The 15,956-nt window shown below is 41.8% G+C and overlaps 1 protein-coding gene across 1 annotated transcript in view; it reads left to right on the top strand.

The window, feature by feature from the left end:
* LOC308476235 (amine oxidase [flavin-containing] A-like) overlaps nucleotides 1–15,956 on the top strand; it is a 31,964-nt gene that overhangs the window by 4,045 nt on the left and 11,963 nt on the right. The window contains exons 2-5 of the mRNA XM_081003766.1: nucleotides 8,090–8,184; nucleotides 8,452–8,589; nucleotides 12,854–12,958; nucleotides 14,236–14,327. Of these exons, the coding sequence (XP_080859892.1) occupies nucleotides 8,090–8,184; nucleotides 8,452–8,589; nucleotides 12,854–12,958; nucleotides 14,236–14,327 (430 nt within the window). The remainder of the gene's footprint in view (nucleotides 1–8,089; nucleotides 8,185–8,451; nucleotides 8,590–12,853; nucleotides 12,959–14,235; nucleotides 14,328–15,956) is intronic.

The following is a 15,956-nucleotide window of genomic DNA, read 5'->3' as shown; positions in this document are numbered from 1 at the left end:
GTATGCTACAACAGCAGCAAGAATACTTATCGCAAAGTATTGGAAGACACAAGATCTACCCACTTTGGAAGAATGGCAGGTGAAGGTGATTGACTACATGGAATTGGCGGAAATGACTGGCAGAATCCGAGACCAGGGAGAAGAGTTGGTGAAAGAAGACTGGAAAAAATTTAAGGACTATTTACAGAAATATTGTAAAATTAAGGAACTTTAGAAGGATGTTGGATAGAAACTAAGAGGTTTTTAGCTGTAATGCTTTAAGAGACATGGAAAAAAAAGGTTAACAATTGGGTAAAAGATTAATGGTAAGGATTTGCTGAACCAACAAATTGAATTGGAATACAAAGAAGGGAGGTATGAGGAGGTCTGGGGAAATAAGAGTAAGGAAGATAGGTTATGGAACATTATTGTGTTTTTAACTGTTTTATTTTGTATGTTTTTTTTCTTACTTTTTACTTGTTTGCTGTAATTTATACTTTTTTCTTTGTTTTCTGTATTTTTGTGAAACTTTAATAAATATCATTAAAAAAAAAAAAAGGAAGTGGTGCCGGGGATGGGGGCATTTAACCCTTTTCCAGTTTAAATATTGCTCCATGCTGGGGGTGGGGGGGATGGGGGAGAAATATAAGTCCCTTATTTTCATGTCTGAATTTTTATTCAAGACAGAACAAACGCCATGTGTATGTGATATAGATTGGAAGAACAGTTCAGGGGCAAGGGTTAAATACCTCAAGCCCTTTCTATTTATCCCCAGTCAGATTAGTACCTCCACTCTTCCATGAAAAAAAAAGCTTGGGAATCAGCTTATCATGGATCTTTCAGCCTAGCCTGTAGTTTGGCCTTGGGATAAGAATTCAGTCTTCTTTGTCATTTATGTCCCATAATTTCATTATTACTCTATGCTGTATTTTTATGGCAGCAATTATAAGTTCAGTGAACTGATGAAGGTCTTGAGATGCACAGTACAAAAGATGGCCCCAGCCGTGAAGACTTGCAATCTAACATCTCAGTCCCTAAGCACATTTCACATGACCCTCCCCATGAACTTGGAGATGAGTATTTCAAATCACTTTTGAACATTCATCCATCAAAAGGGAGTTCCAGATTTTTTAGGGGCCAGGACCAAAAAAGCTTTGTCTTAATTGTCCTTTCCACTACATGGGGTGCAAAGCAATTTCCCCCACTCCCTCCAGCATTCCCATACATATCCCGTTAAGAGAACCAGTTGAGGTGCTTAATTAATAATAGTAAGAGTACAACCCCCCTTCTCTCCAAGCATTACATATTTCTGAGAGTTCTTATCTGCCTGCTGTACATTTTATTCATGTATTTTGTGTGCTAGTTTGTGTTGGTGCAAGGGAAAATAAATGCATGTAGAAGGAGAATTCCCTGGATGCCAAGATCCAAGTTTGGGGCAAGTACCCTTGGGTGAGAGAACCCAAAAAAGTTTAAAAATCACAAAATGTGTAAAACCTATGCATGCTAAAACAACAACAACACAAGAAATCCCCATAAAAATATACAAATAAAACTAAATTTTTTTTGCCAGGAATAAGCACAGAACTTAACCACAGAACTTAATAAAATGCATTAACTGGGAACTTGTATTGATCTCTGATGGGATATTGGATGATGGTATTCCTATCATTCGTGTATCCCAACTTGAGTTGAGTGGTGGTATTGATTATTTCCACAGTACAAATAAAATGGAGGTGAATACTGGGAAATGTTTCAATAATTTTTCCTAGTTCTGATCCTGCAGCATCAGCTTGAGTCAATGTTATATAGCAGATCAAAGTACAGAGGAAGTTAATACAGACACTTTCCTGAATAACATTGGTGAAGAAGGATCTGAATGCATTTGTGAGCTGCTTTAATCATGGTCAGGATTCTGTGATCTTGTATTTGTTCTAGGGGTTATAATGGAAGTATGTAAGCAACATCAAAAAGAACCCTGTAGTCAGGTATATCTCTAAGTAAATTTAAGACATAGTAACTCTAAGCTATGTTCATAATTAGAATCATCTCATTTAGTACAGAGGACTCTGAATATAGTAGTAAGTGGTTTGTTGCTTGGAACATCAAAAACATGTTGCCAAGACAAGTGGCTTCTCAAATTTGCTGGTAGCAGTGGGAAATGAAAGTGCTTCCTACCATATTTATCTATCAAACATGACTAAGTAGTTGAGAAGAAAAAAACTGAATCCTATTCCATTTCATAGAATTGCTCATCCAGCTAAATCATAATTTTAACTAGTTTTCAAATATATGAAAAACAGAAAATATAGGTGTGCTTTGTGAATTCTGCAATGACAGCATCTGCAAATATCATTTTTGCTTTGCAGACTGGAAAAATACTCTTGGGTAGAAAATACAGACTGTAGTTCCAAACATTTGCTCTAAGCTTGGGAGCAAGCATAGCCATGTCCTTCTTTGACACATGGGAGGGTGGTGGAGGGAGAGAAAGAGAGAGAGAGGAAGGAAGGAAGGGGAAGAAGCTTCATTTTCTTCCTCATGGAGGTAAGGGAAAGTGACCTAGTTTAGGAACAGAACATACCCCTTATACACTAGCTAGCTCTCATGCATTGCTATGTTTGACTGCAATTTCACACAATATCAAAGTCATCTTGATAGAATACCAACAACTTTATTTACTATGCAATTACTTCTGTGTGGTAAACATTCTGCCTATGGTCTTTGGGCTATCCACAGTGTCTGTTCATCCTCATGACTGGTTTATCACTGGGAATTACTGTATTTTTCGCTCTATAGGACGCACTTTTTCCCCTCCAAAAATTAAGGGGAAATGTGTGTGCGTCCTATAGAGCGAATGCAGGCTGCGCCGCTAAGCCCAAAGGCAGAACAGGGAGACGGAGCGCTGTGGAGCGCTCCGTCTCGCTGTTCTAGCTTGGGGATGGCTGCACGCAAAGGCTTCAGGGATCTTTGAGGCTGGCGGTGGGGGAAAGCAGCGCTTCTCCCCACTGCCAGCCCCACAAGCTTGGGTGAATGCACCTTGAACGCACCTTGTTTTAGAGGGGGAGAACAAGGAAAAAAAAATTCCCTGTTCTCCCCCTCCTATGGTCTGGTGCGTCCTATGGTCCGGTATAATCCTAAAAAGAAAGGGATTTTGACTATTGGTGGCTACCTAAAGATGCATTGAAAAAACAAGTCTAGGCCATGCATTTCAGTAAGCTGCTCTAACAAAATACCATTAAAACACAACTGCATATTGGAAAAGGGAAGAATGGGCAGGAAAGTTTATCCCTGGGGGGATTTTTGAAGTATTATCTGGCCCATATTGGCAGCTCCACATTTTACTTGGCACAGAGATTCCTGTTTGACTAATGAGAGCTGAAGTTAAGATGGGCCATTGCCAGATTTCATTTCTCAGTTGTGTGTAGGAATAATTAGATTCCCCATCGAGGAAGCAGCGAAAGTAAATCATGGCAAAAGTGCATCATTATGGTGGAGCTCTAATGTAATAAAGATACATCGATAATTAGCCTTATTTACCACTAACTGATGTGGACAGTGAATAAGAAAGGAGAAATGTTGGGAAATAAATGCACAAATAAAATGCAAAGACAAGACCATAAAGGGATTTTCTGTGCTTACTGTTCAGCGTTAACTAGCAAGGTGACTGCTCTAATAGGCCAATAACTTTTTTTTAATGCACCACGATAACCATAATCTCATGGAGGATGCTTGTGTTATCATTCTAGCATAAAGCTCATATTCGTGACTTATTTATTTAGCTGTTCATTACTTTAGCAGTTTAAAAAAAATCTTGCTTAATTAGTAAAGAACTGCACAGGAAAATCATACAAACCACCTTCCTCCTTTCTTAGAAGTAACCATTGATTTTATTTATTTAACAAAATTTATATGCTGCTCGATTGCAGGGAGGCGGAGGCGGCTCGGCGGGTGGAAGGGAGCATGTGCATGCATGCTCCAACAGCCCCGACACATGGAGGGGCCAGGCACCCTACCCCTCCTTCCCTCTCCACAGGCCCAGTGTCAGGGCATGCTCAGCATCCCTAAGCTGACCACGAGGAGAAGGAGGCACTGCTGGCACCCCAGCCCCTAAGGCCCGACCAGGTGCAGCTTGCCTCCCCATGGCTCTGAGCCTCCTGCCCACCTGCACGGGGGAAGCCCCAGCAGCCCACACAGTCCTTGGTGGGTTAATCCTCTCCCCCCCCCCCCAAAGCTGGTGGAGAGGAGTGCTACATGATGTTTCAATGTATATTATACACTCCTTTGGGTTAGTATCCCATGCACATCATATATGAATAAGTGTTATGACTTCCTTCTTGTCGACTTGCACCTTGCTACATCTCTACAGGCTTTGACATAAATAAATACATTTAGAACAATTTCTAGCTGAGAGATACCTGCACATATTAAATAGTTATTGTGAGGAGTATTGCAACAACAGCCCAAGTTTCACATGTTTGGATCTGTTGAGTTGGTTCCGGTAGGGAGCCTTGCAAATGGAATGCAGTTAGCTAACAGTTTACGCATGTTTTTTAAAAGTAATGCTAAGATAAAGCCCTCAGTCTACAGCTTGTTTACACAAGAGAAGTCAATTTAATGTGAATGGGGTTGCTACAGACATATTCTGGTCTGCAGCCAAATGGATAGTTTCTACTTAGCACTCACGGTTCTTCACACACTTAGGATTTGTTGGTGATGAGAACAAGCAGCTCTTGTAGAATTTTGCTGATGTTTTGTTTTGACTTTTAGCTAAATTTGGGGGCAGCTGGGAAGAACTGGCTTGTAATCTTTAGCCTGACATTAGTTTATTTTCCTTTTTATCAAACTGGATCGTAGCACAAATTGTATATATCGCTGTGCATCTGTGTTTGGATGCAATGAGATTGGGGGCTTTTTCTAAAAGTAGGTCAGTTCTGGTGCTGAATGTGGCAGTTGCAGTTTAGTGTCTTTGAATGCACTGTAGAATCAAACTGGGATGCAGCCCCCCCCCCTTTTTGTAGCACCTCCAAGCTTGAGTTGAGTTGAGTTGCTATGGAAACGCCTGGGCAAACTGTTCAAGTGGCTATGACTTATTTGCCCTGGCCAAATAATAAGCAGACTCTACTTTGCTAGGAGCTTGCGAATAAGTCAAATTTGTGATAGTAATGTTTTGTTGTGACTTTTGGGTGGAAAGGCTTAATTTCTTCAGAAAATGCCAAGGTCTATAATAAATTGTAATGGCATGAAGGTTTTTGAAACTAGGACTACATTTGGAAGACATGAGGGATGCAGCTGAGTACTGTTCACCAGTGCTGGTGAAAGAAAGAAAGAAAGAAAGAAAGAAAGAAAGAAAGAAAGAAAGAAATCCCATCATTCCTCCTGAAGTTACCCAGGGTGGCAAACACACAATTAAAGCATCTAAAATTCCAACACAGTTGCAGACTTGGAACTATCTGTGCTTAAAAGTCATGATGAAAGAAGAAGGGCTTGTATTCAGTGCAGTGCAGTGGGGAAGCAAATCCAATGTTCTTGCCACTGTGCCACACTGAACTTCCTGCTGCCTTCCCTTCCCTCCCCCTCTTGGTAAGGTAAATGTACCCCTGCCCGTACGGGCCAGTCATGTCCAACTCTGGGGTTGTGCGCCCATCTCGCTTAAGAGGCCGGGGGCCAGCGCTGTCCGAAGACACTTCCGGGTCACGTGGCCAGCGTGACAAGCTGCATCTGGCGAGCCAGCGCAGCACACGGAAACGCCGTTTACCTTCCCGCTAGTAAGCGGTCCCTATTTATCTACTTGCACCCGGGGGTGCTTTCGAACTGCTAGGTTGGCAGGCGCTGGGACCGAGCAACGGGAGCGCACCCCGTGGTGGGGATTCGAACTGCCGACCTGACGATTGGCAAGTCCTAGGCGCTGAGGTTTTACCCACAGCGCCACCCGCGTCCCTCCCCCTCTTGGTAGTCTACAGCAATGTGCAGCATTGGGAAGCCAGGAGAGCAATGCAACCCCAGCTGCACAGCCCCACTGGCCACTACTGGGAGGGGTAATGGTAAAATACACCTCTCTCTGTAGCCAGACTCTACATGGTTGTGAGCTGTCATGTAGTCAGCACAGACATAGTCACCTGCTGTGTCCAGCGGCATTGGAATACTTGGAACTGCAAAAGAGAAACACTGTGGCAGGAAAATGAATTTGGAAACAGAAAAACAGCTGGCAGGGAAAGGATAAAGCCCCATCCACCTCTCTTCCTGATCATCCACTCCTGAAGCTGCTTTTTGATTTTAAAGAAACATTACATGCACCTGTTTCTCATGTGTAGCTTGCTCCCCTCCCCATCATAGTTGGCGTCTTTGTTCTCCATAGAAAAGGCAAAGTAGTGTCTTACTACTTGGAGTCTCCAAGAACTAGTGAGATTCTGGAACAGAGGAAAATAAGTGGGATAAAGATAAAATTCCAAAATTGCTTGCTCTGTTTTCCTGTTTAGAACTCTGGGTTGTTGTAAGACTGCACTGTGTCACGTGAGCCTGAGGTCCTTTCCAGGCTTGTGATGCTAAGCCTTGAGACTAGACATATGGGGCTCCAAAGGGCTTTTCCTTCCTGCCTCTGTGCTAGTTGATAGTACAGAGAGCCAATTGCTGGATTACATATAAGACTGGCAGTACACCTATTTCCTTCCTCAGATTGTTGGGAGCGCTGAGACCTTTTGTGTAATTCCTCCTCACTCATAGTATATTCCTAGCCAATATATGGCTAGTTAACACTTTGCTTATCCAACCATTTTTGTATTCAAGAAGGTTTTTGTATTTTGAGGGGTTCTTTGTGTTACTTAGCTCCATCCTTATGCAGTTATACATTAAAAAAGGGGGGGGGGATTAAACCCAATTCGAGGGTGTCCATTTGCACATTGCCCAAAGGGAGAATATGCACCATAAAAGAGGGGAATAGGGCAGAAATTTGCATTAAATGTGCATTTGCCAATTTTTATGTGTAGGTACAAATTTAGAAATAATTGTTAGAATTTAAATTTAACTGCAGGCAAAACAATTTATTTCACTTTGAGATTACCCCAAAATAGTTCATTTAATTTGTTTCTCACCTCCCCATCAAATGAACTGTTCAATAATTTTGCCCTGCATCATTAGGTCAACCATCTTCAGTTCATAGCCCACAACTGCAGTGTCTGTTTCTTACAAGGTGGCCAGGGGATGGTGGTCTTTTTGGTTTTTTTTTTCCTTTTTCTTAATCTAAACCCCAAAAGGCCAGCTGGGAGCTCAGCAGCAGGTGTTCCCAAACCACAAATGACCTTGCAATTAGAAAATAACCCTATTATGCACCCTCCTGGGTTCATAGGTGGCAGCCTTTTCTTTTTCCATGTTTCCTGGAAATGAAATTGAGGGTACATCATTCTGCCAGGTTGATTCCAATTTTCCAGGGACAACCCAGATTGCTTCCCTTTGGGCATCTTGCAGCACAGTCCTAGAATACCTGCTCTGTAACAAACTCCATTGACTTCAGTGGGACATAACTATGACTGCTGTCTTATATACACTTACTATTTAGGACTAAATTTAAGTAAATTCAATGGGACTTACTTCTGAGCAGACGTGTGTGTGTGTGTGTGTGTGTGTGTGTATCTATCTATCTATCTATCTAAATATATCTAAGTGGTTTCAATAAAAACATTAACATTCAGCATTTCATAAAATTCCTAAAAACCAGATTAAAACAATATACCAACTGAATGCTACTGTATGTCACAAATCAAACTGAGTAGTGTATAAAATGGAAAATAAAAGTTAACTGAGTCCAGGAAAGTTTGGGTAAACATAAAGGATTCTAAGATGCGTTTAAAGGTCATTACTGTCTCCACCTCACAGAGTTGTTCTGTCTGCACTTATTCAATGTACTTCCCCTCCCCTCCTACTCCCCCTTCACTCCATGCATCCCATTCCCCAAATCTCTACTGGGGTTTCCCTGACCCTCTGGAGAAGATGCAGGGGGCTTGAGAGGGCAGGGAGAAGAGGAGGTCCTTGCATGAAAGGAGCAACTTTGTTGGAGACAACCCAGTACTTTTTAATGGTAGAGGAAATAAAATAAAATACTATTTTGTCTTTGTTTTAGGTCTGTCGGCAGCTAAGTTGTTGTCTGAATCTGGAGTTAATGTTGTGGTTTTAGAGGCTCGTGACAGAGTTGGAGGACGGACTTTCACAGTTAGGGTAAGAAACAAGTAGCCAATAACCATATTTTATGTAAATGTAGCATATGACATTCTTGAAAGAGGATGCCAATTCTGCAAAAGGTTCTGCTTGATCACAAAGTTATGTAGAACACATAACTGTGGTTCTAAGTTTGCATGTGTGAATTAGGCCTAATTCTGAGGTGGAGCTTTGTTTGCTGCTATGAAACATAAGCACTTCCTGGTTCTTCCAGTGTGGAACATCCAGTAGGTTCTGTTATTCCTGCATTTTTTCCTCTTTTGACAGAACAAGCAAGTAAACTATGTAGATGTTGGTGGAGCCTACGTGGGTCCTACCCAGAACCGAATTCTGCGACTGGCTAAAGAACTTGGCATAGAAACATACAAAGTAAACGTAAAGGAGAGAGTTATCCTGCATACAAATGTAAGAATTACATCTCCTTTTGGCAGCAGTGTGCACAGGAAAACATTTGATGCATTGTAATATGAAGGACATATATCTCTTTTCTGTCTGTTTATTGACAGTTGAGTGGAAATGTTTCTTATGCATTCTTTTTCTAATACAGTGGTACCTCAGGTTAAGAACTTAATTCGTTCCGGGGGTCCGTTCTTAACCTGAAGCTGTTCTTCACCTGATATGCCACTTTAGCTAATGGGGCCTCCCGCTGCCACCGCACCGCTGCCATGCGATTTCTGTTCTCATCCTGAAGCAAAGTTCTTAACCCAAGGTACTATTTCTGGGTTAGCAGAGTCTGTAACCTGAAGCGTCTGTAACCCGAGGTACCACTGTAATAAATTCCCTACTGCATATGGATGATCCATGAAGCACTGCTGAGTGAAGGCAATTGATCAGGACTTTATAGATTCAGGAACCTGAAGATTTGCAGAACAATTTTTTTATTGCCCTCCAACAAAAAACCCCCAAATTCCAAAACACTCATAAGAACATAAGACAAACTTGCTGTATCCTGCCAGTGGCCCATGTAGTCCAGTATCCTGTTCTCACAGTAGCCAACCAGATGGCAATGGGAAGCCTGCAAGTAGGATCCAAGTGCAAGAGCACTTTCCCCTCTTGTGCATTCCAACAACAAGCATTCAGAAGCAGAATGCCTCCAAACATGGAGGCAGGGCATAGCCATCCTGACTAGCAGCCACTGGTAGCCTTTACTTCTATAAAACCTCCATGCATTTGTTTAATCCAGGCATAGGCAAACTCGGCCCTCCAGATGTTTTGAGACTACAACTCCCATCATCCCTGGCCACTGGTCCTGTTAGCTAGGGATGATGGGAGTTGTAGTCCCAAAACATCTAGAGGGCCGAATTTGCTGATGCCTGGTTTAATCCTCATTTAAAGCCATCTAAGTTGTCCCCCATTACTGCCTCCTGCTGTTGCTCTGTGTAAAGAAATACTTCCTTTTGTCTGTTCTGAATCCTCCAACATCCAGCTTCTTTGGACAACAGATTTTAGTGCTATGAGTTCTCGTGTTTCCAACAAAACAAAAATGTCCCATCTTGGTTTCAGAAATTAAAGAGAATGCTTATCAGTGGAAATGCTTTCTGTGGAGGAACTGTCTCTTCATTCCATAAAACAACACAATCTTTAAAAAAAGAAATATTGAATAATTAAATGACAAATACTAATAGCAGCATAAATCCAGGTTCTCGCTCCTCCAAACATCCACTGAAATAAAAGGGTTGTAACTAGTCACCTAAAGCTAGGAGGGGTTTGAGTTGGGAGAAAGAGTGTGCCAGTTTAATTCTTGTTGCCTTATATACACATTGTATTATTGAAAATCAATAACTGGATAGAGAAGAACCGAACAAAACTCTGCACTTGCATGTCTATGCATCCTTTGCTGTGAGTGTGTTCAACAGGACACAGTGGGACTTACATCTGAATAAACATGCATGAGTTTCCATAGTTACAAGGTGTGTTCTCCGCACCCCCCCAATACACCGTAGACAAAAACAAGTTTTTGGAAGCTCAAATGTCATTTAAAAATAATAAAGCAATAGAGTGTGATAGCCAAAATTGTATGCAATAAAAAATAACTTCTGTCATGCCACCTTGGTTACGTTACATGCTGTTCCCAACCTTCAGACCATAATTCCAGTCGCTGGTTTAAGCACAAGTTCACTGTTGAGTTTTAAATCTGAATGCAGAGCACTTAGAACAGTGTTTCCCAACCTTTGGTTTCCAGCTGTTTTCAGACTACAATTCCCATCATCCCTGACCATTGATCTTGCTAGCTAGGGATCATGGGAGTTGTAGTCCAAAAACAGCTGGAGATCCAAGGTTGGGAAACACTGACTTAGAAGATACAGCGAAATGTTTATTTCTAACTGTTGAAGAGAAATTGCTTTCTTGATTGATGATGTTTTTCCCCTCCCTCTTGAGTTATATGGAATGATCATGTTCCTCTATTCCCAGAAAGTGTGTATCTTGTGATTATGAGCTAAGAAAGGGTTGAGGACGTTTCCTACTTGGCTGTGATAACTGGACAAGTTTTCTCATGTTTCTGTAAATCCAATTGGATTATCTGCTGAGTTACTTTGGATAAAAACTTGCATTAGAGCACTGCCACTCACATTTATCTCCCTGCCACTCTGAGCAGCAACACAGGATTAAGTGCCCAAAAGTCTTCTGCAGTTTTCTTATTTGGTTTCCTTACGCTATGTTTATTTAGCTACAACAGTAGTTTTGGTGCCTATTCAAACACTGCGTTTCACATCCATGCAATAGGGGAGCAGAGATCTAGAAGGGAGTTCAGTGTTGCAGCATCTGCCTTGCATGCAGAAGGTTCCAGGTTTAATCCTCGGAATCTGCAGGTAGGGCTGGGAATTCTCCCTGCCTGTAATCCTAGAGAGATGCTACTGTTATGTACTGAGTTGAATAGGATCCAAACTGCAGCAGTCTGATTGGTCCTAGAACAATAGGATCCAAAATGCAGCAGTCTGATTGGTCCTAGAACAATAGGATTCAGAATGCAGCAGTCTGATTGGTCCTAGAACAATGCAGCAGTATGATTGGTCAGCAGGAGCCACCCAATCCAGCTCCAGATAGAAGTGAATCCACAACCTGATTGGCCTATAGGAGAAGTCCGGAATTAGCCAATCACGTGCAGCCCATTGTGTAAATAATGTATATAAAGCAGACACTTTGAGGGGACTTCCATTCTTCCTCACCACTATGAGCTGAATAAAGAGCATGAAATCACTTTGCGACTCTGAGTATATTTCAGCTACTAACCTGTGAGGATAGTACAGAGCTAAATAGAGCAATAGTCAGACTCTGTATAAGGCAGCTCCCTATGTACCTTATCAGATCCATCCTCCTGAGACCAGTGTTATAGAGACCCTGCTGTCAGGAGGGTGACTTTGTGGCTCTGTCTCACCACAGTGGTTTTTATGGCATCCAGGGAAACACGGGACATGGAATTAATGGGCAATGCCCTAATTTGTGCATGCTAGCCTGCTTCTCTACTGAAGTTTAGCAATTGGCAGGATGGGTGGGGCAGGTCTCTGTAGTATAAGAAAGCAACTCTATTTGCTTAGGAGATGAAGTTTTCAATTTTGGGTGTCTGTCCTAAAGACCAAACTGAGCACAGTTTGCAAAAGCAGAATGGTGAGAACAGCTGGAGGAAGAGAAGAAGAAAAAACTGTAGGAGATTTTGTTTCTGCAATACCTAGAGGTCAGAATACTCATCCCATAGTAATCATTAACCTTTATTTCTGAGGCAGTTGGACAATGAACTTGAGCTTTGTTTATTGCATTTATTATGTGTTCTTTGATTTCAGTTTGTTGGGGTGGATAAATGTTAGCTGTTGCTTTTTGAATATTTGAAACGTCCTGCTAACCTGTGCAGATGAATTATATAGAGCACACTTTTAAATGTTGCTTTTTAGAGCCGTTTCAAGAGCCGTTTCAATCTGATGAGCTACATGGCATGAATGTAAAAGGTTTTACTCAAACATGCATGCAAATCAGGACGAAGCTTTTTCTTGCCATAGCCTCAGCCCAGATTTTGCAATGCATTTTGCTGACATTCTGGACACACACGCCCATATCACAACTTGGGGACACAAAATTAAATCAATTGGTAGTAGATTCAGCAGCAAAGAATTATGCTCTTCTCAGAAGACATGAGAGCATTCATGCAGTTAGCAAAAGGAAATGGTAGACCTTAACCCTTTCACGCCCTTGTGGTCCTGATCCCTATAGTCCTAAAGTAAGAAGGGTAGCATTCACTTAAGAATATTCATGAAATCACATAAATGACATATGATGCAGCAATATTTGCATCCAGTTAAATATTTATTGATTAATCTGTATGTAGTGTAAAGGGTTTGTTTTGGGATCGGTCTGGCTTATATTTGAATATTATCTTATATTCTCACTAAAAGGAATACATTTCCCTTTATTTTGACTGTGGTATAACAACATGTAGAAAGTTTAATTCCACACACCCACTCCCCGGAAATGGACATTATATTCTGTATATGAAAGCTACCTTAACTAGCTTTGCTTATTGGCTGATGTCTTCAGAAAAATCCATCTTTTTCTATACTTCGTGTTTATGGATTCATTTCCAATTTTGTTTGTGGATTGTAACTGATATGACTGCTATGGAGACCTCAGATCCATGCCAGGAAACAAATCCATTGTTCCATATATTTATTTGTTTCAGGGAAAGTCCTATCCATTCCGTGGTGCATTTCCTCCAGTGTGGAATCCTATCGTATATCTCGATTTTAACAATTTTTGGAGGACAATGGATGAACTGGGAAAAGAGGTATGCTAGAAACAATGAAGGGATACTATGTATCATTATCTGCAATATTTCTAAAAGCTCATATGGAAAATCATTAGGGCTACATGAAGATAGCATTCAGTAAGAATCCATCAAGAATCAAAGAGAGTTCTTTATACTGTATAAACATTGTGTAGACATTGAAATCTTCAATTATGAAATGTATTGGCCAAATGAGTTGGTGTCACTTGGCATGATTAACAACCAAGTGTGTTTTACTTCAGGAAAATAAATTGTGCCAGAGGCGCAGACCTGCCTTTCCGGCACTATCCTAATAATGAAATACAGATAGTGGAAATCTCTCAGTTTTACTGGCTCTGTTGGATGTGACCCAGCCTAGCTTCACTCTATTTTGCCCAGAAGCAGAGTTAGTGGTATATATTTTGTCCAAGCCAATTTTTCTTCTTTCCCTCCACCTGAGAGTTTTTTGCAACAGCAGCAAAGAAGGGGAAAATAAAATAGACGTAGTGTTGGGGTGGGCGGAGCCCAGTGCCTTGAGAGGGATGCAAATTGCCCCCTCCTCAGTCATCAGGTGGATCATCTGATGGGCAGAGATGGGGCAATAAAGGTCTCTGTCCAGTTGATCTGCATGGATCAGCTGAGAGGAGACTTTGCACCTGTACATTTGCCTTAAAGTGCTGTCTCTCTCTGTGTGTATGTACAAGATGCATGTGCAGCCCCTGGAGGGTTGGTTATGGTTGAATGGGACCCTCAGGCCCAAAAGGATTAGCCCCCACTGGGTACCTGGGTATAAGTCCTATTGGACTCAGTGGTGCTGAGTAGACATGTATAGGATTGCACTTGAAATCTTAGTGAATATTAAATGTACATATAGTGAACTTTGACAGCTCTGGAAAATATCTACTAATAGCTGTCCTATCTCCAGCTGTTCTGACTGATTAAAACAAGGTTCTACTGGTTCTGAATAGAAGAATTCACCTATTTAATTTTATTCCACATGGAGTGTTCTGCATCTATGAAGCATGAATATATATACACACGTGTGTGTGTGTACGTGTGTGTACGTACACGTACGTACGTGTACATATATATGCATGTGTGTGCGCGCGCACACACACACACACACACACACACACACAAAGAGAATTGTATTAGCATGCATTTGGGGCTGTGGAGTGAAACTATTGCCTGAATGCTCTTTCGGTGCATGGATGGAAGTTCAGTTTTAACTGTGATATATGTAGTCTGGCGAGTAAGAAGAGTGACTTATTTCCCCACATCCCACCTCTGGTCTTCAGATTCCAGCTGATGCTCCCTGGGATGCACCACATGCTGCAGAATGGGACAAAATGACAATGAAAGAATTCATTGACAAACACTGCTGGACCAAGTAGGTGATTTGATTCATTTTGAAAGTTTACCTGAATGTGATACTTGCTTCTTTGCTTGCTGCATGCCATATTCAGGCTACATACATCAAAGCCTTATTCATGTTGCCTCTCTCCTCTAGTCATAGAATAACCAATCACACATATACAGTGTGGCTAGAGAAATAAATTTGGGAGCAGAAAGTTAAAAATTGTAGAATATACTTAAAGTGTGGAACATGCTTGACGGATTGACCTTAAGCATCCATCCTGATTTGCTTGTGCAAAGCTTATGCACAGGTTAGACAATACCTAGTCTTTACTGAGCATTCATTCTGATTTCTTTGGTGGGCAGTTATACAACAATGAGTAGTCATTCTGAATTGTTTTCAGGGTGTTCACACTTCTTCCTGGTAAACATTGGTCCATCTCACATGTTTCAGTGCTTTCCCCATCACTTCCATAAAATCTGGTTTTTTTTTAAAGTGCATTCATTGCATCAATGAATAATAAACATGAATACTGGAAGATGTATAGAAAACACGTTCCTGATTCTGAAGGTGAAAGGAGGGGCTTTGGGATATGGTATTATAGTACCCATTACCATTCCCCACAGTTTAAGAGGTAGTTCCACTTGTTTCCCCACATCTCAATGTATGCCGGCATTGAGAGACAGGAATAGGGAGAACTTTGGTGGACTTCAAGGGAAGACTCCTCACAATGAGGCGTATCTGCACTGCCTGTGGTGGGGCAAAGCCACCCTCCTGCCATTGACATCATTGCTGCTTATCTTGGCAGGGCCATGGTGAAGTTGGGACTACATGGTTGCACTGGCAGAGTTGCTGGATTTGTGACAGTGCTGCTGCTGCATCCTCCCGGCCTCACCCCTGTTCAGACAAGGAGCCATGATGCCCCAGCCATGCCATGCCCCACCACACACACCAGTACTGAGGGTTCAAAAGAGATGCTGAAAACCTTTTCAATTACATAAATGATGAGCTTAATGAGGCTTCCTTGGAGGGCAGAGGCAAACATCACCACTAAATGTGAAATATAAAGGTAAAGGGTAAAGGAACCCCTTACCATTAGGTCCAGTCATGACCGCCTCTGGGGTTGCGGCGCTCATCTCGGTTTATTGGCCGAGGGAACCGGCATACAGCTTCCAGGTCATGTGGCCAGCATGACTAAGCCGCTTCTGGCAAACCAGAGCAGCGCACGGAAATGCCGTTTACCTTCCCGCCGGAGCGGTCCCTATTTATCTACTTGCACTTTGATGTGCTTTTGAACTGCTAGGTTGGCAGGAGCAGGGACTGAGCGACGGGAGCTCACCCCGTCACGGGGATTTGAACCGCTGACCTTCTGATCGGCAAGTCCTAGGCTCTGTGGTTTAACCCACAGCGCCACCCGTGTCCTTAATGTGAAATATAGTTTTCCCCAAAGCAAATATTAATCATTGACTGCAACCATTTAATAAATAAGGCTACAGTACGTTGAATCCATAGAATTTGTACATTCATATTGCTTTTGTAGACTAACAGCCTAGTTGGGAGCTACCTCAGATCATCAGCTGGCCAATTCTGGTCTAGACCAATATTAATATGCTATCTGCAGTTTTAAGGTCTTTGCAATTAACAGAGATTTTGGACAATTTA

Source organism: Podarcis pityusensis (genome assembly GCF_964106645.2).
Source record: "Podarcis pityusensis genome assembly, chromosome: 4".
Classification (NCBI taxonomy): domain Eukaryota; kingdom Metazoa; phylum Chordata; class Lepidosauria; order Squamata; family Lacertidae; genus Podarcis; species Podarcis pityusensis.
Note: the sequence above shows the minus strand (reverse complement) of the source record. Positions and strands in the feature narration are given on the sequence as shown.